Raw genomic sequence first — 23,403 nt, forward strand, 5'->3', positions numbered from 1 at the left:
AATAAGAGATTAAAACAGAATAACACACAAAGTTGCTGGTGAACGCAGCAGGCCAGGCAGCAGCTCTAGGAAGAGGTACAGTCGACGTTTCGGGCCGAGACCCTTCGTCAGGACTAACTGAAGGAAGAGCTAGAAAAACAGAATAGTTCATATTCCTTAATATCAACTCAAACACAAGCAAAGAAACTATATGATGGCCACTATTTGGACATCACTATACGAGAAATACCAAAGTACTCTACTTGGGGTCTTCATTTTCTCTCTCCAAGAATGGCTTAGTCATACCATCAAATGGTTCAATTTAATATCAGAGAACATAGACAGTATACAACCTGAAATTCTTACTCTTCGTAGACATCCACAAAACAGAAACAAACTCCCAAAGAATGAATGATAGAAAATGTTGAAACCCTAAAGTCCCCCTTCCCTCCTCCCATGCACAAGCAGCAACAGAATAATCAACTCTCTCCCCCCTTATTTGCTCCAGCAAAAGCATCAACCCCCCCAACCACCGCCATACCCCCATACAAACAATAGCAAAGAACCCAAACAAACCATGATCTAGAGTCCATCAAAAACTACTGTCCATCCCAACACTTCAGCATCTCAGACAGGGGTTTGTGTGTGGGAGAGGCAGAGAGAGACAAATGCTGATTTATTATAATTCTCAATCCCATTCTCCTGCCTTCTCCCCTTCGACAACCTTACTAATCAATCTCTGCTTTAAATATACCCAATAACTTAGCTTCCACAGCTGTCTGTGGCAATGAATTCCACAAATTCACCATCCTCTGGCTAAAGAAACTCCTCCTCATCTCCATTCTAAAGGGACGTCCTTGTATTCTGAGACTTCCCTCTGGTCCTGGACTCCTTCACTACAGGAAACATTCTCTCCATGTCCACCCTAACTAGCCCTTCCAATATTCGATACATTTTAGTGATATTTCCCCCTCATTGCCCTCATTGTGTTGGGCATGTGGCCAAGTGGTTAAGGCATTCGTCTAGTGATTTGAAGGTCACTAGTTCGAGCCTCAGCTGTGGCAGCGTGTTTGTGTCCTTGAGCAAGGCACTTAACCACACATCACTCTAGTCTGTGCGAGGAGTGGCGCCCCACACAGACTTCCAATCTGCGCCTTGTAAGGCATGAAAATGCTCAACACAGACCTCTCATGGTCTAAGTCGACGTCCCCCTTCCCCTCCCCTCCCCCTCATTCTTCTAAACTCCAGAGCCATCAAACGTTTCTCATACATCAGACCTTTCATTCCTGAAATCATCCTTGTAAACTTCCTCTGGACCCTCTCCAATGCCAGCACATCCTTTCTTAGATAAGGGGCCAAAACCACTCAACGTATTCCAAGTGCAGTCTGGCCAATGCTTTATAAAGCCTCAGCATTACATCCTTGCTTTTACACCTTAGTCCTCTTGAAATAAATGCTAACATTGTATTTGCCTTCCTTACTACCAACTCAACCCACAAGTTAACTTTAAAGAATCCTAAACAAGGATTCCCAAGTCGCTTTGCACCTGATTAATGAATTTGCTCCCCGTTTAGAAATAGTTCATATGCCTTTAGATTAGATTAATGAGGACACGCAGTCCTCTTTTATTGTCATTTAGTAATGCATGCATTATTGCTTCTACCAAAGTGCATGACCATACACTACACTGTAATCCACCTTTGTTAGAAGTCAAGAACTACTATGTTAATGATATGGTTTCTAGGCTGGGCAAAGATACGGGTCAGTGAGAAATGCGTCAGAGCATCTAAATCATATCTACTCAAAAGTGTTTTTGGATTTGTCTTCAATGCTGACCCAGACAGTAGGCATTGGCTGACCTCCTATACTTCTGTCTATTGTTTAATTACATTGCAGGAAAGTCATCAGATGGAGGATTTCAAGTCCATCTTTACTTAAAATCCACGTGGCTGGTAAAATGAACAGAAGAGTGATACAGGATTGGGAGGGATTATCTCTACTTTCTCTAAAACTGAGACATTCCCCAGTCAGAATCACACATCAGGGAAAGAAGTTATTCAGTTCACACTGACCAGTAGGCACAATCTTCTAGCATTTGGCTTGTAGCCTTCTCTGTCCATATGATTAAAGTGCTCTTCTAAACAATCAGCAGCTTTGCTCTCACTACTCTCTCTAGTAGAGTTTTACAGGTACTCATCACTCTCTGGGTGAGAAAGGATCCTCACCCCCAACACCCAGATCCCTTCTGTATCTTTTACCCTGTCTCTGTCTCCTAGTTTTATTCACCTCTGATAAGGGGAAAGTTTCATGCAGTCTACCCTCTCTATACCCCTCAATCACATCTCTTGTAACCTCTTCCACTCCTAGGAAAACAGACCTAGCCTCCCCAATCTATTCTCATATCTGAAATGACCCATTCCAGGCAACAGCTTGGTGACTCTCCTCTGTATCTTCTCCATCATCACCATACATCCTTGCTATAGTGTAGTGATCAGAAATGCCCACAGTACTTCAATGCCTTGTCAGTGTTTTGTATCATTGGAGCAGAACATCTCTGCACTTGTATTCAAAGCCCCAACTAACGAAGGTCAGTATGTCAACTTGTTAACCATGTTATCTATCCATTCTGCCATCTTCATGAACCTTTGGGCTTGCATGCAAAATTCCCACTGCTCCTCAAGACTTCACCTCATAATTTCCAGGACTAAACTCCATCTTCCATTTCTCAGCCCATCAATATCACAATGTAGCCCAAGACTACCCTCCACACTTAGAATCTTAGAGTCATCTGCTAACTGATTGATCATGCCTCCTCGATCAACATGCAAATCATGTATGCATATTACAAACGGCATTGCTCTGAGCATCAATCCCAGAGGGACACTACAAGTCACAAGCATCCATTTACAGATACAGCCCTCCAACATCACCTTGTCTCCAACTGCAAACCCAGTTTTTGGATTCAATTTGCCAACTTGCCCTGGATTCCATGGACCATATTCCTTTGCACCATTCTTACATTTGAGACCTTGTCAAAGACCTTACAGAAGTCCACTCAAACCACATCTACTGCACTACCCTCATCAATACACATTTCTACCTTTTCAAGAAATAAGCAGATGAAGGGTCTCGGCCTGAAACGTCGACTGTTTACTCTTTTCCATAGATGCTGCCGTACCTTTGATAAGGTCTTCTGTCCACCTCTGATCAATCCCTATCTTTTCAAGTGATTATTAATCTTATCCCTCAGATTTTTTTCCCCAATAACTTTCCGATCAATGAAGCTAGGCTCACGGGTCTGCCAGGACTTTCCCTGCTGCTCTTCTTGGAAAGGGAGACATTTGCCACCCTTCAGTCATCTAGTATCACTCTTGTGGTCCACAAAGATTTAAAAATGATAACAATCTCCTCCTTTGCCTCCTATACCAGCCCGGACTAAATCTCAACCAGCCCTGGTGATTTATCCATCTAAGCCCAATGAGGCATTGAGCACCTCCACTTTATGTTAACTTCTACTAGAATTTTACCTTCCCCTTTGCTGAGTTCCATTTAATTTGCGACTACTGATGAAAAGTGTTCATTTAAGATCTCAGTTATATCTCCTGCTTCACACAAATTGACTACTCCCAGATGGTTCCTACTCTTTACCTATTTTTAAAATTGTAATATATTTATAGTGCCTTCCATTTTCTTGAGTTCGTGAGTTCGAGTCCCAGCAGAGGGAACGTGTTGTGCCCTTGAGCAAGGCACTTAATCACACAGTGCTCTGTGACGACACTGGTGCCAAGCCATATCGGCCCTTACCCTTCCCTTGGACAACATTGGTGTCGTGGAGAGGGGAGACTTGCAGCATGGGCAACTGCTGGTCTTTCATACAACCTTGCCCAGGCCTGTGCCCTGGAGAGTGAAGACTTTCCAGGCGCAGATCCATGGTCTCGCAAGACTAACGGATGCCATTTTCTTAATCGTCATGTTTGTTTTTCCATGACCCGTCCTTGCCTTCCTAATGTCTTTTTTAAAAAAAAATATCACCCTACACTTTTTTATACTCCTGGTGGCCCTCCCCACCTTTAAGTTCTTTATACCTGCTATATCCTTCCGTTCTTCTTTTTATCACAACCCTCAGTGGCACTCCACACACAAGGACCCTCATACTTGTTCGTGTTGGCTTTTACCCTTACAGGGACACGTTAGCCTAAACTCTTTCTATTTGTCCATTACATGTTTCCCCAATGAAATAGGTGCTGCCAGTATCCCAGGTCCTGTCCGTTCTTCCATTTCTTTAAATGCCTCCAGAATGCGTCCTCAGTGACCAGACTAGCTACATTCCCCAAAGTCCAAAGTTGCTACTTCTCCTATTCACCTACGGATCTACACCCGACATCAAAAAGCTCTCCTGGAAACTCCTCAGATTTTTTCTCCTTTGAACCTTTTATTCTAAGGCAATCCCAGTTCATACTTGGGCAAATTGAAATCCTCTAGAACCACAACTTAGCTATTTGCCTAAATATCTGTGCCTCTATCTCTTGTTGGCTGTTAGGTGATCTGCAATATAGCCCAAAGGTGATGGCATCCTTTTTGTTCCTAATCTCTAACCACAAACACTCACTTGAGGAACTTTATTAGATATCCTCCCTCAGAACTGAAGAAATACAGTCCTTGTCTACAGTTCAGTGCCATCATTTCATTGACAGCCCCCTTTCAACTGAAAATTATATACCGTGGGATAGAGTTGCCTGTCCTGCTTGCCTTTCAACCATGCCCCAGTGATGGCAACAATAACATAGTCTATACATTAATTCATAGCTTCATTAAGAACAAATAGCATTAGGGACTGGTCAGACTATCGCCTTGATCATCTGAACCAGAGATGGAGACTTGGATCATCATGTGTTGATGCTTCAGTTGTGCAGAATTGCTAAAACTAAAATTTGATGGTTCCACCACTCCTGAGGCACCAAGTCTGCCAGTTAACTGCATGAATTTTTTTGCAACCTCAAAACCTTCAATTATCTACCAAGAAGAAATAAGCAGATGCATAAGAATCCCATCGTCTTCAACTCTCACTAACTTGATATCGACATAATTAACAAGTCCTTCATAATATTCAAAGTTCACCACCCCTAATCACCTAACGAGACTGAAGCAGTTTAAGACGATTGCTCACCACTGTCTGGAGATGGGCAATGCATGCTGGCCTTGCTAACAATCTGCATAAACCAAGAATTAATTAAATAAAGTACTCTGCAGGAAAAGGTGTTATTTCTTTATTCACAAGAGGCTGCTAAAGCCACCAGATAGAAGATAATGCACCTAATAATGAACCCAGTACAAACTACTCCTGAGAACAAGAATAATGAAAATGAAGAGCATATCAGCTACTACTCAGGCAGAGATGTTTCTCCACATTTTTTCTCCAAGTAGCTATAATAAGCACAAAATCTATCATGTTCTGCGTCCCGTTGTTATGGCAACTACTTTTCTCCTCCTGTATTTGTGCTTCAAATAAAGTCATTGACAAATACCAAGCCTTCAAAATTTTAGGTTCTCCATATTTCTGTTTATCCTGGTTCTGCAAAAGTTTTCTGTATGACAGGATTGGAGTACAGGATACCGATTTGTTACATTGGAGGGTAAAGTGGTTAGATATCTTTAAGCTGGGGGTTTCAAAGCCTAGGCAGAAGGCAAAGAACATGGAGAGATACACTCAATGGCCACTTTTGAAAGTGACTTTGACCGTGGGTGCCAAACAGGGTGGTTTGATTATCTCAGAAACTGCTGATCTTTTGGGAATTTCACACAGTTCCTAGAGTTTACAAGAATGGTGCAAAAAAACTAAAAACATCCAGTGAGTGGCAGATTTGTAGGTGAAATCACCTCATTAAAGAGAGAGGCGTGAGGAAAATGGCCAATCTGGTTCAAACTGACAGTTAGGTGACAATAACTCAAAATAACCACGTATTACGACAGTGGTGTGCAGAAGAGCGTCTCGAACCTTGAAGTGGATGGGCTACAGCAGCAGACGACCACGAACATACACACAATGGCCACCGAGTGTACAAGCCCTGGATACATTTCAAAAAGCTACACCTCACTAATATCCGGCTCTAAGTGTTATTATTGAGCAAATAGGCTCTCGCATTGCGCTTCATCCATTTCAGTTTGTCAGTATTCCCATCACAGGAATTGGGATGGCATCACCTTCCACATCAGTGCTTTGAAATTATTTTTATTCCTTAATCACAGCTTCCTCTCCATGTCGTTACCAGGGCATTCCTACTTTTTCCTTCACTCAGAACAGGGATCTTCACTCAGATCATCTTCCACTCCTGCACCATATTCCAAAGAGACATTTCCTCAACCCAGACTCCTCTCACCTCTCTCTTGTCCTGAGGTGCTTCCTCGTGTTTGGTCTAAGTTTCCATATCCACTGGCACCCATACCTCTCCTTACGACAATTTGCCACAAACCCACAGGATGCAACACCTGTACAGAGCTCCTCTCTTTCTATCATCCATATACTCAATCACCATATCCAACTAAAGTATTAATTATAATTCTTCCAATTTGATCTTAGAACTTCTTAGGCAGTTGCTCAGGATTATGTTCAAGTTTAATTGTCATGCAACCATACATGAATATGCATAAATACAGCCAAATGAAACAAAGTTACTCCGGGGCCAAGGTGCAAAATGCAGTACCAACAGTCACACACAGCACAAGGTACATACAAGATGGCAAATACGTACCGTATCAGTAAAATGCAGTCACACAAAAAAAATATAGTCGAAGACCTTGAGTCCATGAATGGCTTCCAGTGAGTCTGCAGTTGAACACAATTGAACATAAGAACATAAGAAATAGGAGCAAGAGTCTGCCATCCGGCCCGTCGAGCCTGCCCCACCATTCAATAAGATCATGGCTGATCTGGCCATGGACTCATTTCCACCTACCTGCCTTTCCCCCATAACCCTTAGTTTCCCTACTATGCAAAAATCTATCCAACCTTGTCTTAAATATATTTACTGAGGTAGCCTCCACTGCTTCATTGGGCAGAGAATTCCACAGATTCACCACCCTCTGGGGAAAGCAGTTCCTCCGCATCTCCATCCTAAATCTACTCCCCCGAACTAGGGGACTGAGGCTATGTCCCCTAGTTCTAGTCTCACCTACCTGTGGAAACAACTTTCCTGCCTCTATCTTATCTATCCCTTTCATAATTTTATATGTTTCTATAAGATCTCCTCTCATTCTTCTGAATTCCAGCAAGTAAAGTCCCAGGCAACTCAATCTCTCCTCATAGTCTAACCCCCTCATCTCTGGAATCAACTTGGTGAACGTCCTAAGTCAGTCTATCCTTCCTCAAGTATGGAGACCAGAACTGCACACGGTACTCCAGGCGTGGCCTCACTAGTGCCCTGTACAATTGCAGCATAACCTCCCTGCTCTTAAATTCAATCCCTCTGGCAATGAAGGCCAGCATTCCATTTGATAGCCTGCTGCACCTGCAAACCAACCATTTGAGATTCATGCACAAACACTCCCAAGTCCCTCTGCACACCAGCAAGCTGCTATTTTTTTTATCATTTAAATAATAATCAGCTCTTTCCCTTCCAAAGTGGATGACCTCACATTGTATTCCATCTGTCAGACCCTTGCCCAATCATTTAATCTATCTATATCTCTCTGCAGAATCTGCATATCTTCTGCACAATTTGCTTTTCCACTCAATTTAGTATCATCAGCAAACTTAGCTACAGTACACTCGGTCTCCTCTTCCAGGTTGTAAGTGTATTTCAGGTTGCGGGCCCAGAACCGACCCCTACAGCACACTGCTCACCACTGATTGCCAACCAGAGAAACACCCATGTATCCCAACCCTCTGCTTTTTATTAGTTAGCCAGTCTTTTATCCATGCTAATACATGACCTCCCCTCCCCCAACTCTATGCACCCTTATCTTATGGATAAGTCTTTTATGTGGCACCTTATTGAATGCCTTCTGGAAATGGAAGTAAATAGCTTGCCTTCTGCCGAGTGAACACCGGTGGTGATGGTGTTGAGGGTGGAGGCAGCACTGACTGCAACACCACACCACCTCTGATGCCTCTCTCCCAGGCGACACTGCAGCTTGAGGCCGGGTCCTTGCTACAATCAAGGCCACCCAGCTCCCCCACCATCCGGCCCTGCTGTTCGCCAATAAATCAGTATATCGGACTTGCAGCATCCCACATTAACAATGCCCAACAGGGTCTTGTGATCACAAGAAAAGGGACTAAGTTGATCAGGATTGAGGCCACCTTACTTCCAGTGAGTGAAAATTGAATGCATGTGATTTTTTTTAAACTTGGAAAAGTAATATTGACAGAGTGAGTCTACATCTGAAGACAAGGAGATCCAATGCAGGCTCGGCAACAGATCTAGTATTCACAGTGACATATTCTGACCTCCCACTCACCACGAACATGAGATATGATGGTTGACTAATTTGCCATGACTGTACCACAGCATAGCTGCTGCTTGCAATTGATCATACACACTTGGGGTAGTGGATAGAATGCAGCAACTGAAGGAACAGTGTAGATTGATTTGGTTCAGAATCCTGCAACAGATGAACTTGTCCATTTGGACGCAAGGCATCAGGGATCAACTTCACAGCCATCTCCCTAAATATGACAATTCAATCAGGAAAGGAGGTGGGGAATGGAGGGGAGAACAATTTGACATCTTGCACCATACAATTTTACTGTCTTTGGAATTGTACAGTTGACTTCAGTTCATATCATCAGTGTAGAATGCCTGCCCCAGCTGGTAGAAGGGCTGCGACATTCAGATCAGACAGAAATAAGGGAGAGAAACAGTTAACGTTTCAGGTCAATGATCTTTCATTGGAACTGGGAATAGGTTTGAAAATTGATGCATGGGGGGGGCATGTAAAAGGGGCTGCAAGATGGAATCTGATTGGAACAGAGGACAGTGAATAACATGGCGCTGGTTGAAAAAGGACGGTGAAAGGTACTGTATGCATAGGGCTGATTGAATGAACTCAGAAAAGGCCCATCAACACCTCCAGTTTATTTGCCACTGTTCTACAAAAGCATTAATTTAATGGCCCAGAAACCTACCAGCAATTTTTTGGAGTATGGAAGAAAACTGGTGTACCCGAGATGCACACTCAGTTGTAGGCCAAATATGCTAATTCTACAGATTACACCCAACTCAGGTTTGAATCTAGGCCACCATCTCCTGTGCTATTGTATCAAGCAGATGAAGCAGCTGTGGGATTGAACACAGACCTCTAGACGTTATGCACCTTAAATGCCAGAGAATGTCTAGACCAACAAAATCTTCCATCTTTCTCTTTCAGGTGTACAGTTAACCCCCAGTGGCTAACCTCACTTGATGTGAAAACTTTGCCCAATTAAGTTTACATGTACAACAGCATGGGAGGTGAATCATTAAAAAAAAACCTCTCAAACTTTGATGACAAATTCAGGGAGCAATTCCGTTTAGTCAAAAATGTGCACAGTACTAATTTGATTGGTCATTGCTAATCTCTCCGGCAGAAGAGCGATGGGCAGGTACCTCATTTCAGGATACTCATATTTCTAGCTTGAATTGAGATGAGCTGCATTCTGCCAAGAAGCTGCTTTTCCTCCCATGTTTCCCTAATGTCCCACATGCAACTAAAAATTCAACATTCAGCAATTACGCAGGGAGAATCCACTTTTTCATGCTTCATGGGGTGTGACACCAATGCACCTATCAAAAGTAAAACAGATATTTCCCTCACAGTGTTCTCTCACTCCAGCTCTCAAAACCATCTGATCAGCAGTCATACCTTTCTCCTTCATTACAGAAGTTAGACCTTTTCTAGTTCTCTAATCACTCAAATTGGTCCACTGATGCCATAGCCTCTCTTTACATTTCACTCTACCCTGTCCCACGTGAAAAATAGTGCCATTTATCGACTTTAGGCATTTAATATAATCATCTCTCAGAAACTGGTGGGTAAACTGTTTGTGTTGGTTCTCAACGAAGTGGACCTTGGACTTCCTGACAGGACATTGCAGTCCACATTTCTAGCTCTATCATGCAGAGTACAACACCCCAGGCGCTATGAGCTCAGCCCACTACTGATGCATGACATATCAGGCATATTAATGCGTGGCTGAGAGACTGGTGTAGGGGGCAGGGCTTCGGGTTCCTGGATCATTGGGGCATCTTCTGGGGAGGTACGACCTGTACAAAAAGGACGGGTTACACTTGAACCCAAAGGGGTCCAATATCCTAGCGCAGGTTTAATAGAGCTGTTAGGGAGGGTTTAAACTAATTTGGCAGAAGAATGGGAACCGGAGTGATGGGGCCGGGAAAGGAGAAAAAAGAAATAAATCAAAGATAGCATTCAACAGAGATGATAGAAAGGACAGGCAGGAGATGAGGCATAATCACAGCTAGTGGGATGAGTTACAAGGCAAAAAGAGGCCTTGTAACAAATACTGGACTGAATATGTTGTATTTGAATGCATGCAGCATGAGAAATAAAATGGATGATCTTGAAATTCATCTAGAGATTGGCAAGTATGATGTTATGGCCATCTCTGAAACTTGGCTAAAGGATGGCTGCCATTAGGAGTTGAATGTCCAAGAATATATGGTGTATCGGAAAGATAGGTTAGTAGGCAGAGGGGGTGGTATGGTTCTGTGTATAAGAAATAATATTAAATCATTAGGAACAGTGCCGCAGCAACAACCTGGCATTCAACATCAGTAAGACGAAAGAGCTGATTGTGGACTTCAGGAAGGGTAAGACAAAGGAACACATACCAATCCTCATAGAGGGATCAGAAGTGGAGAGAGTGAGCAGTTTCAAATTCCTGGGTGTCAAGATCTCTGAGGATCTAACCTGGTCATAAACATTGTTGTAGTCATAAAGAAGGCAAGACAGCAGCTATACTTTATTAGGAGTTTGAAGCGATTTGGCATGTCAACAAATACTCAAAAACTTCTGTAGTTGTACCATGGAGAGTATTCTGACAAGCTGCAATCACTGTCTGGTATGGAGGGGCTACTGCACAGGACCAAAAGAAGCTGCAGAAGTTGTAAATCTAGTCAGCTCCATCTTGGGCACTAGCCTATAAAGTACCCAGGACAGCTTCAGGGTGCGGTGTCTCAGAAAGGCAGTGTCCATTATTAAGGACCCCCAGCACCCAGGGCATGCCCTTTTCTCACTGTTACCATCAGGTAGGAGATACAGAAGCCTGAAGGCACACACTCAGCGACTCAGGAACAGCTTCTTCCCCTCTGCCATCCGATTCCAAAATGGACTTTGAAGCTTTGGACACTACTTCACTTTTTAAAAATACATAGTATTTCTGTTTTTGCATATTTAAAAATAATCTATTCAATATACATAATTGATTTACTTGTTTATTATGTTTTATTTTATTTTTATTTTCTCTCCCTGCTAGATTATGTGTTGCATTGAACTGTTGCTGCTAAGTTAACAAATTTCACGTCACATGCCAGTGATAATAAACCTGATTCTGAAAGGGATGACATAGGATCGGAAAGAGTAGAGTTGAGAAATGGCAAGGGTAAAACCACCCTAATGGCAGTTGTATACAGGCTTCAGGCGTCCAAACTGCAGCTGGGATGTGGATTACAAATTACAGCAGGAGATAGAAAAGGCATGTCATGATGATTGTTGGGGATTTCAACATGAAAGTAGATTGGGAAAACCAGGCCAGTAATGGACCTCAAGAGTGAGAACTTGTAGAATGTGTAAGGGATGGCTTTTTAAGAACAGCTTGTTGTTGAGCCCACTAGGGGATCAGCTGTGCAGGATTGGGTGTTGTGCAATGATCCAGAGGTGATAAGAGAGCTTCAGGTTAAAGAACCCTTAGGGAACAATGATCACAATATGAACCAATTCATTTTGAAATCTGAGGAGAAACGTGGTGGCTGCATCATGTTGTGGGGATGCTTCACTGCAGCAGGCCCTGGAATGATTGTGAAGGTAGAGGGTAAAATGAAGCAGCAAATCACAGGGAAATCCTGGCGAAAAACCTAATGCAGTCTGCAAGACAACTGCAACTTGGGAGAAGATTTGGTTTTCCAGGAAGACAATGATCCCAAGCATTAACCTGAGGTCAAAGCTACACAGGAATGGCTTAAAAAGAATAAAGTTAATGTCTTGGAGCGGCCAAGTCAGAGTCCAGACTTCAATCCAATTTGGAATTTGTGGCTGGACTTGAAAACAGCCATGTAATCTGACAGAGTTTGAGCAGTTTTGTAAAGAAAAATGGGAAAAATTGCAGTGTCCAGATGTGCAAAGCTGATAGAGACCTATCCACACAGACTCCAGCCTGTAATTGCTGCCAAAGCTGCATCTACTAAATACTGACTTGAAGGGGTGAATACTTAAGCAATCATTTTGTGTTCAATATTTGTAATTAATTTAGATCACATTGTAGACATCTGTTTTCACTTTGACACTAAAGAGTCCTTTTCTGTTGATCAATGTCAAAAAAAAAAGCCAGATTAAATTCACTGTAATTCAATGTTGTAAAACAATAAAACATGAAAACTTCTGGGTTGGGGTGAATGCTTTTTATAGACACTATGTACGTTTCATTCCCAGGATCATTCTTGTAAACCTCCTCTGGGCACCCTCCAAAGTCAGCATATCCTTTCTTAGATATGGAGCCAAAACTGCTCACAATAGTCCAAACACAATCTGATCAATGCTTTATAAAGCTTCAGCACTACCATCCTTGCTCTTATTATTCTAGAAACTACTAACATTGCATTTGCCTTTCTCACTACCGACTTAACCTGCAAGAAGCCTTTAGGGAATTCTGCACTAGGACTCCCAAAACCCTTGTCCTTCCATTTCTGATTTCACTCCTCATTTCGAAAATAGTCTATGCCTTTACATACTTCCCTACACTGCATTTTATCTACCACTTCTTTGCCCACTTTCCTGATACGTCCAAATCTTTCTGATCCTCCACCTATCTTTGTATCATCTGCAGCTTGGCCGTAAAGCCATCAATCAGATCATTAACATAGGATATGACAAGTAGTGAACCTAACACCGCCCCTGCAGAAGACCATTAGACATCAGTAGCCAGCCAGAAAATGCTCCCTTTTTTCCCCATTCTTTACCTCCTGCAGTCAGCCAATCTTTTATTCATGCCAGGCCAGTATCTTGGGCTCTTAACGCATATGCAGCACCTTGTCAAAGGCCTCCTGAAAATCCAAATAAACAACATCCACTGACTCTCCTTTTGTCTATCCTGCCTGCTATTTCCTCAAAGAATTCCAACAGATTTGTCAGGCAAGAATTCCCCTTAAGGAAAGCATACTGACTTCAGTCTATTTCATCATGTGCCACCAAGTACCCCAAAACCTTATCCTTAATAATGGATTCCAACAACTTACCAAACATTAAAGTCAGACCATCTGGCCTATAAGTTCATGTATTTTGTCTTATTAATTTCCAGTCCTCTGGAACCAATCCAGCATCTATTGGCTCTTGAAAGATAACAAATAATGCCTGCAGAACCTCTTCAGCACCCTAGAGTGCAGTCAATAGCACCTATCTACCCTCATTGGTCCATGGCCTACTGCAATGATACTCTCAGGTTGGAAAAACACCTCATATTCTGTCTGGGTAGCTCCAATGTTGATTTCTCTAACTTCTAGTAATTTTTTCCCCCTCTCCTTCCATTCCCCACACCGATACCCTGTTTAACTTCCCTCTTCTCATCTCCCCATGGTGTCCCTTCTCCTATGGTCCACTCTCTGTCAGATTCCTTCTTCAGCCATTTACCTTTTCCAGCTACATTACAACCTCCCAGCTGCTCACTTCATCCCTCCTCTCTCACACACCTGGCTTCACCTATCATCTTCTAGCTTGTACTCCCTGCCCCCCCCCAAACTTCTTATTCTGACTGCTTCCTTTCCAGCCCTGAAGGGTCTCAGCCTGAAACATCAACTGTTTATTACTTTCCACAGGTGCTATCTGTCCTGCTGAGTTCCTCCAGCACTGTGTGTGTGGGGGTCAACCACAAGCTGCTCTAATAAGCCATCTTGTAGGCATTCTACAAACTCCTCTCTTGGGATTAACACCAACCTAATTTTCCAAATCCACCTGCATCTTGAAATCCCCCATGACCATCATAACATTGCTCTTTTCACAAGACTTTTGTAATCTGTACCCCGCATCCTGGCTACCATTTGGAGGCATGTATACAAATTCCATTAGGTCTTTTTACCCTTACAGTTCTTAACTCTACTACAAGGATTCTAAATCTTCCTGATCCTATGTGATTCTAAGGATTTCATTTTTTTGAAATAACAAAATCACCTCAACCCCACTGCCCACCTTGCTGTCCTTTTGATATGTGTATCCTTAGATGTAGGTTTTCAGCTGCAATCTACATTCAATTATGACTTAATTCAATTATACCCATAAAGTCATAGCTGCCAATTTCTAATTAAGCTACAAGATCATCTAGATTATTTAATATACCACGTGCATTGAAATATAACATTTTCAGTGCTGTATTCTCCACCCTTTCAAATTTTTTCCTCCATGTTGCCTGAAGTTAAATTCTTACCCCTTTCTAACCCTTTTCATCTTACTTGTTTATTCTGGATCCCCGCAGTACGAAGAACTCCATTGATCAACATCTTCAATATATTCAGCGACTGACCACCTATGTTGCCCTTGAGCAGAGCATTGCAAAGATTCATTACCTTCTGGGTGAAGAAATCTTTTATATCTTCGACCCAAATGGGGCGAGCCCTTATTTTGGGATTATGACCCTAGTCCAAAAAGCTGCAGCTCAAGAAAATCATTCTTGTATCTACTTATCAACCCTGAAGAATCATGCACATTCTGATTTCTCATTCTTCTAACTTCTGGAGAATACAGTTCAATCTGTTTACTCTTTCCCGATTACACAAACTCTCATTCTAGGCATGAAGCTGGTGAACACATCCTGCTCTCCCCATAATTTAACCAATCCTTGGGTAGAGAGACCAGATGTGTACATAAAGTTCCAGTTATGTTTTTTTCTAAACCAGGGCTTTAACAATTTTTCTGCCATAATATGTGCCTTCCAAAGTGCATGTTATAACTGCAGATTGATTTTCAGGCACTTGTGCAGAAATTCATACTTTTTAATTTCCCACCATTTTAAGTACCTTGTTTTTCTTTGTGCCTTCTCCAGTTCCTCTACCCATTAGCAGGATACACAGTAAAACTTGGATGATGTTTACACAGGAATTATCACAACCAAAGAAACACAGTGGATCCTTTGGCTGCCTTGGTACACACATTCTCATTTGTAAGTGCACACAATGTTCAGACCCATTGCAGGCCAATCAGATGAAATGAAGGTATACTTGCATCAATGTAGCATCTTTATCAATGTCAGCATTTCAAAGCAATTCATACAAATGAATTCTTCCAAAGCAGTGAAGTAGCAGCCATTCTACATGAGTTACAACCCACAATAAACAATTACATGAATAGCCAGTTAAGCTGCTTTTGGCAGTATTCATTATGGGAATAGGCTTGGCTGAAAGAACATTAATTTCCTGCACTTCTCTTAGAGCTATGGGATCCATAGCATGCATCTGAATAACTGACATTTCAGTTTAACAATCTTCTCTAAACACCACACCCCTGACGATCCACCACTCTCAGCATTGTATGTCAGCTGGTCTGCAAACTTCCTTTCATTTTACCCAGAAAGTGTGCCAAATGCCCACAGAATAACGGGTAGAATACGACTGCCCTTTTATGCAGTGGGAAATAATGTATGGCATAACCAAGTTAGGGAAAGCGCAGCTGGAAAGTAACTCCCACAGCTGCAGAATTCGACCATACTGCAAAGTAATTCCCACCCCCCATTCTCCCTCACCCCCACTCACCCTCCCAAAAAATTAATTTATTAAGACCTGAGAGTTTTTGCATTCTAAAATATCAAAGATCCATAAGGCCTGCAAGAGACAACTCTACTGCAGTTTACATTCTGATCTTTTAAATACCAGCATACAATGCCCTTTACATGCAGGCACAGTGCAGCCTGTACCATAAAGAGATTAACAGCATGATGAGCACTGTCATACTGTTTGGATGCTAAATTGTCCCAAATTCAGTATAAAAGCTACTACTACAATTTTGAATTGAGATCATTAGAATTTTCCGTATGTCACTTCAACCTTGTCCCACCAAGACCTATATACAAAGAGATAAAACATGACTGTTCAGTCTAGTGACACAGAAGACACCAGATAACATCTCAATATTTAACAATCTGGGAGAATACTCAAACAAAGCAGACTGATCAGGGATTTTAGCATCTGGACAACCAAAAAGGACAGAATGGAGCCATATCTTTATATTCACTCAAAATTTTCAGGTAGGATTCACACAACATGAACCTGCTTTTCTTCAACGTCGGTGGTTATTAGGCAGCAGCCGGTTCAGTTCACAGTCACCTTTTGTGCCTTCATTTTGAAGACTAAAGCACCTCTTTCCAAAAGATGCATTGGGAATATATTGGACTAGTAGTTTTGTACTGTAACTCTCATTCTAACGGTTTCCTCTTCCCACTGTGCCAGCAGGTAATTCTTAATTTAACAGTTCCAGAGGAGACAACAGAATCAATCCAGTTCTTCATTCTCACAAGATTAGATGACAAGCTCAGATGAGCTATTTAAAAGTTAGACACCATTAAAGACAATCACAATTCCGTTTTCAGTCTCTCAAGCATATATTCCAGTGGAAGCCAAAAGAAGATATAAAAAAAGTCAAGATCCAAACCCAAGCTAGTTTCTACTCAGTCTCTCCACATCATTATTTAATATAGCACAAACAAGAGAGATCCTCTGCTCTGTCCACCTGTATGCGAGTAGAAACTTTATTAACTAATCAGAGGGCTTTGATTTCCTATTCGAGGAGTGGTGGGGGGTTGGTGGTGGGAAGATGCAGGAGGTGATGGATAAAGAGAAAGTGAACAAAGGTGTAAACCCATTCATTAAATTCTCCACAGGACACTTCATATTGGACTGAAGGGAGGGTGGTGGTACAGGAAGGACTGGGGAAGTAACCTACAGCAAGCAGCCTCTACCAAACATTCATTTGAATGGGATACAAGTAACTTGCTTTGTTCTGTAAAATGTAGTTATATAATTCTGGAAGAATTTCACAAGTCCTTTCAAAACTGCCTACTTTAGTAGATGACTCTCAACTAATCTTTTTTAAATAAAATTGAGCCATCACTGATATAGTGTGCATCTTTCTTGCCAGATAAATGGATTCCCCTGCCTGTGATCTAATATACATAGTGGAATTTTTTTTTAAAGAAAGCACCAAGAGTCAGATAAAGGGCCACAATTCAGGTTACACCAAACAATTCTTGTTGAAAGCCATGGCAAATTAGCTGTTTTCTTCGCATCATCTCCTACCACCACAAACAGCAGAAGGAGACAAGATGAGCCACCAGTCACCAACATTTAATTCTAACTTTGCTTTCCTTTGCGGCTGACAAGAAAGCACTGGCCAGAGTCTGCAGCTGGTTACCAAGAACCCTTGACAACTTTGATTTAAATTTCCCATCCAGTCAGAAGCAAGGATCCAGTCTGTAGCATGAAGATGAAGCATTTTGCACTGTGCTGCCGGAAGGCATTCTGCAGCCGCTAGGCTGTTCTCCTGGAATAGGGATATGCTCAAAAGTCCATGTCCTTAAATTGGTGCACTGAGTCCCACACAGCACACAGTCTGATACTAAAGACTCTTCATGGCCTCCAACAATCCGCTATGGGCATTTCGACAGTTGTCAAAAGCACGATTTTTTCTATTTAAAAAAAAAGAAAAATCAGAAAAAAGAGCAATCCAAAAAATTTCAGAAACATTCAATAGACCTGGAAGTGGGGAAACAAGGTTGACGACCTTTTTAATCACAATCATGACTGAATCAATGCACACTGATGTCTTGCTTAACACCCAGGATGTGTGGTCAGCAACAAGAGAACTAACTAGTGGAAATAGGACAAGGGGATCATTACAGCAAACCCCTGTGCTGGGAAACTTGCCAGTCATCTTCTCAGTTGTCTTACAAGCTCATTTCACATCCATCTGTGCACAAACCAGAGACTTTTATTGTTGCTGGAGTGCCAAGAGGGGAGAGGTTCCAAATCCTAAATCAAGCACAGGAGATTTTTTTGGAATCATATTAAGAGGTAAAAGATAAAGAGGTCAGATTGAGTATGGAATGGTTAATTGAACTGGATGTTGGAAGGCAGCCTTTCAGAAGAGATTGCAGTGATCACCCACAGATTTTAGCTTCCCCAGTAGAGGGGCCCATAGCAAGTGTCATGAATGTAGTATGTATTAGAGCCATACTGGTAGAAAGAACGTGATGCAGAAAGTCACTAAGCCCTGCAAGGTGTGACATCTTCAATAACCTAACAGACTAATTCAGATCTAGAGATTTCTTGCAAAACAAAAGACACAAATAATCTTCTTGAAACCAAATTCCAGTGTGGTTCACTATTCATCTAACTACATTTGATAATACGACAAAATGAGATATGCAACTTAAGCATCACTGAAACAAAATAATAGGTGAAGCAGAGAAATTTTCACTTACTTAAGAAGAAATGCTCTCAGAATAGGGATAAAGGACCGTGGAAAGTAGTCCTTCTGAATGACTTGTTTGAGGACGGACAGAGGGCCAATTAGATTAGTGATTGCTTTAATCTTTTCCTCACTCTTGAAAGAAAACAAAAAATTAATTATAAAAGGCACAAGATTTAAAGAGACAATATCACAATATACATGAGCAGTTTATTCTCCTGCCATGTCTACACTAAGCTAGTTGGACAGCTCATTCAGAAAGCTAAAATACCCTGCCCTTTCAGCTCTATAAATATTTTCCCTTTCAATATTCATCCACTTTCTTTCTGAAAGTTGTTATTGTATCTAGTTCAACCATTCTTTCAGCCAGTGCTTTTGAGTTATCTTGAAATTTAAAAATGAGAATCTGTAATTCTTAGTGACACCCTATCAAATTCTGGTGTCACCATCTGTGCCTGTGGGTCACCAGTGGTTTTTATTTTACAATGAATCCACACTCGCCTGGAACAGCTCAGATTTTCCCAGTTAGTTAAAGCTATTTCTAAGTTATTATTTAATCATTATACAGTATTTGTCTTTCCACATTGTCCATTTCACCCCACAGCCCAATCTGCACCATCGATCTATATTTTAAAAGTCTTCCTCAGAACTGTTATTATAGTCTCAGACACCCGATGTGCTCAGCCATTCAAGCTGCTAGTAGCTGCAAGTTACAAAGTCTGGCAACTTTTCAGTAAGTGTGACGTTTGTATTTAGGAACTTCAGGAATTCAAAGGAAAATCAGTAGTACAAGCTTCATTCTTTCCATTCCTGATGAGAATTGGATGTCATAGCTTCAATGTCATAATTGACTGCCACTACATTGCATTTATATCGATTCCTACCTTCAGAAGCCCCATATACACCAAGAGGGTAGTAATGAAAGCATCTAACTGAAATCCAGGAGTCTTGAATGCTTTCTGCAACAGTTCATCTACATAGGGAAAACATTCACATTTTAAATCCATATTTTATTCCATTATTGTCAATTTCAGTGTTAAGTTACATGTCCTTTGCCTTTGTTAAAAGAGAGGAAGTACAAACTTCACTAATACTTATTTTATTTTTAATAGAATGTGGACATCACCAGCGAGGTCAGCATTTTAATACCAATTCTTAATTACTCTGTAAATTTTCTTCACCTACCATAGTTTGCTGGTGACATATATATTCAGTGGCAACTTTATGAGGTACACGGTATACCTCCTCACTAATGCAAATACCTAATCAGCCAATCATCTGGCAGCAACTGAATGCATATACACCAAGTATGCAGACCAAACATCAGGTTGGGAGAAGAACTGTGATCCAAATGACTTTGACAGTAGAATAATTGTAGGTGCCAGACAAGGTGATACCCAATAAAGTGGCCACTGGGAGTACGCTAGCCAATGGACATAGACTATTTTACATGGAAATAGGATTTTAAACAAAACTCCTAACCATGTTAGCTTATATTTTTGCACTTAGAGGTTATTGTTAGTTATGTAATTTAAAGCACTGGTTTGATTCTTTATATGCATGTTCAATATAGCATTAGTTTTTCTGTTAAACCCCTGCATTCAGATGTCAGCTATTTATGAAGAATTGTTGTAAACTGGAAAAGCAATTTCACGCAATAAGCTCTCAAACAGCAAAGCAATACTAGCTAGATATTTGACAGTTACTGAAATTATTGACAAATACACGAGACAACCATCCACCTCTTAAAATGTTGTGGGATTTTATACATTTTTGAGGGCAGTCCAAACCATGATTTAATATCTCATCCAAAAGTTAGTATAAATAACAGTAAATCACACTCAGTATCGCGTTGGAGTGACAGCTCAAAATTGTGATGCATGCCTGATTGAGGATGAAGTTGCAAACTGATGATTTGAGACAACAGTATTGTCATATCTGCACCAGACCCCAGAAATGTACAAACTACAACCAAAACTACAGCTGCTTTTTATGTTAGAATTATTCACAGTTGTACCTGCTATGTACAGGGAACATCGATTGATTACTGAATTTGGTCAGTTTGATTCAGTTTCAACTGCTGATTGCTCAAACCTTCACAGCACTGAAAACAGGTCAAATTGGAATTCCATGTTTTACCATAACAAATCCAAAGCATATCTGCAGTTTCAACAGGACTCAGACTGAAGATGGACTATTCTTCTGCAGTGCTGTTAGAGAATGGTACATTCCCAATTCAAATTTAGACCATATAAGATTCAAGATGTCTATACACCAAGGCAATTTAGGGTAAACAAATGAGCGTTTTACCGGCAGTGTCCAGTACAGCTGTTTTTGTTTCCCTGTCCTCCTTGTAAACTTCAGCTACCTTCAGAAATGTTTGGACAACTTTTTCAGCATTTGATAGATCGGTCTGAGGATAACAAGCAAAGGAAAATTAATTTATGACAGTCATCTTTTCTATTCACTTATTTTCCTGCCTATTCCTAGACACAGATCTATTGTATGCTTCACTGTGGCTTAACAATCACTGGCCCAGTTGAGGTAGAAAGTAAGTATCACCATTCACTAACTTAATTCTCAGATCACGCTGTGTTATAATTTTAATTAGAACAACAAACCTGAAGGAATTTTACCACTTTGCCAGCCCAGAAGATACCAAGTCTTTTACACTAATCAGATTAAGTCACAGGACAAAATGAAACAAACATTGATTCGTACTAGATTGGGAATGATATACTTTATACAATCAGTTTCAGAACATTATAATTTTCCTGCCAGTCAAAACTGAAAATGTGAAATTAAGTCTTATAAATGCAACAGAAACTGAAAAGAAGCATAGAGCTGTGCATTAATTACTCATAAAATAAGGTCTGATCATCTAAGTCACAATAATAGACAACACAATCTACCTAAACTAATAACACATGAACAACTGTACTTTTCATGTCATTACTGAACACATTGCTTAATCATTCACAGTCTAGGATGGAAAGAGTATGTAAGCCCTTGTATTTAATAACCGGTAGAACCTCCTTTAGGAGTAATAACTTCCACCAAACCTTTCCTGCAACTGCTGACCAGACTTGCACAACAGCGAGGAAGAATTTTAGACCATGCCTCCAAACAAAACTGCTTCAGTTCATCAATATTTCTGGGATACCTTGCATGAACAGCCCTCTTCAGGTGATGCCACAGCACTTAATTTGCATTAAGGTCTTGACTCTGATTTGGCCATTCCAAAACACAAGTTTTCTTAATTTTAAACCATTCAGTAGTTGACTTACTCTTGTCTTTCGGATCATTGTCTTGTTGCATCATCCAACTTCTATTAAGCTTCAGGTGATAAGACTGCTACCCTGACACTCTCCTGTAAAAAGGCTTGATACAAATTTGAATTCATTGTTCCCCCAACGATTACAAGCTTCACCATGCTTCACAGTTGGGATGAGGTTTTGGTGTTAGAGTGCATTGCCCTTTTTTTTTAACCTCCAAACATAGTGGTGTTGCATTTCTGCCAAAAAGTTCAACTTTTGTCTCATCTATCCACAGAACACTGTCACAAAATTGTTATGGAACATCCAGCTGGTCTTTTGAAACTTGAGACATGCAGTATTGTTTTCTTTGGAGAGCAGTGGACACATGAACAGAAACTTTCACAAGTTCTAGAGATTTCTGCAGGTCTTTTGCTGTTACCCTTGGTTTCTTTTTCACCTCCTTTAGCATTCCATGTTGTGCTCTTGGTGTGATCTTTGCAGGACGCCCACTCCTTGGGAAGAGTACTGAGTTTCCTCCATTTTGTAGACAATTTCTCTTACTGTTGACTGATAACACTCAGGTCTTTTAGAAATGCATTTTGTAGCCTTTTCCAGATTCATGCATCTGTACAATTCTTCTTCTAAGGTCCTCTGAAAGCTGTTTTGATCAAGGCATAGTGCACATAAACAGATCTTTCTTGAGAAGAGCAGGCTCTGTCAGTAACCTGACTTTGTGTGTCTTTTTTTAGCTTAGGTAGATTATGTTTGTCTATTAATTGTGACTTAGATTAAGATCAAACCACATTTTATGAGTAATTAATGCAGAAAACCAGTTAATTTCAAAGGATTCACAAACTTTTTCTTGTAAATGTATACAATATGGTACAATGAATCAAACTGTACAAACTCAGTGTTCATCTTGAAAAGCAGGCATCTAATCACCCAACTGGCATAGACAATAATGCAGAATTAGTAGAATTAAAAGGTCCAGAATTTATCATTCAATTTGAACTATTAACTTGCTCGTCAGAAATGTTGCAAATGCTCTCCGTACCCCAAACAAGGTTAAAGTACAATGGGGCAAGATTCCATCTTTTATCCCATAACACCTGACACAAAGTTTGAGGTACATTACCCAGAGCCCAATCTATTTCTTCTTCATTGTTAACCATCTGTTAACTTACTAATTAGTCTCATAAATGAAGAATGCCCATGTGAGTGACTGATGGCACCCATGAAACCAGACCACTTAAGCAGTATGTTGAATGTGATAAATGTGGAAATCAGAAGAGAATAATGTAAAAGGAAATCCTCAATATTCTCACAGTACCTGTTGCAATATCAAATGTGAACGCTTTGACCCCATATTAAGGAGTTTGTCTGGGGAAGGAGAGTTCAAGAAGACTGCGGCTTCTGATTCTGCAAATTTTCTCTAATAAAATAAAAAATAATCAATGAAAAGCATGGAATAGAATCAGAAGGCATTGTGCTTCAAGAACCCAAGCTCCTT

At 40.9% G+C, this 23,403-nt stretch overlaps 1 protein-coding gene across 3 annotated transcripts in view; it reads right to left on the reverse strand.

The window, feature by feature from the left end:
- Positions 1 to 525: 525 nt before the first annotated feature.
- The window catches only part of rangap1b (Ran GTPase activating protein 1b), a 57,882-nt gene continuing 35,004 nt past the window's right edge, over positions 526 to 23,403 (reverse strand). For 2 of the 3 annotated variants that reach the window (XM_063062705.1, XM_063062706.1), the window contains 5 exons: positions 23,224 to 23,325; positions 20,947 to 21,049; positions 19,521 to 19,609; positions 18,650 to 18,771; positions 526 to 17,854 (listed from right to left, as the gene is read on the reverse strand). In XM_063062705.1, coding sequence (XP_062918775.1) covers positions 17,785 to 17,854; positions 18,650 to 18,771; positions 19,521 to 19,609; positions 20,947 to 21,049; positions 23,224 to 23,325 — 486 coding nt within the window. In that variant the 3' untranslated portion in view covers positions 526 to 17,784. The remainder of the gene's footprint in view (positions 17,855 to 18,649; positions 18,772 to 19,520; positions 19,610 to 20,946; positions 21,050 to 23,223; positions 23,326 to 23,403) is intronic. The other variant, XM_063062707.1, reaches the window with a different exon arrangement.

Source organism: Mobula hypostoma, chromosome 11 (assembly GCF_963921235.1).
Source record: "Mobula hypostoma chromosome 11, sMobHyp1.1, whole genome shotgun sequence".
NCBI classification, from domain to species: Eukaryota; Metazoa; Chordata; class Chondrichthyes; order Myliobatiformes; family Myliobatidae; genus Mobula; species Mobula hypostoma.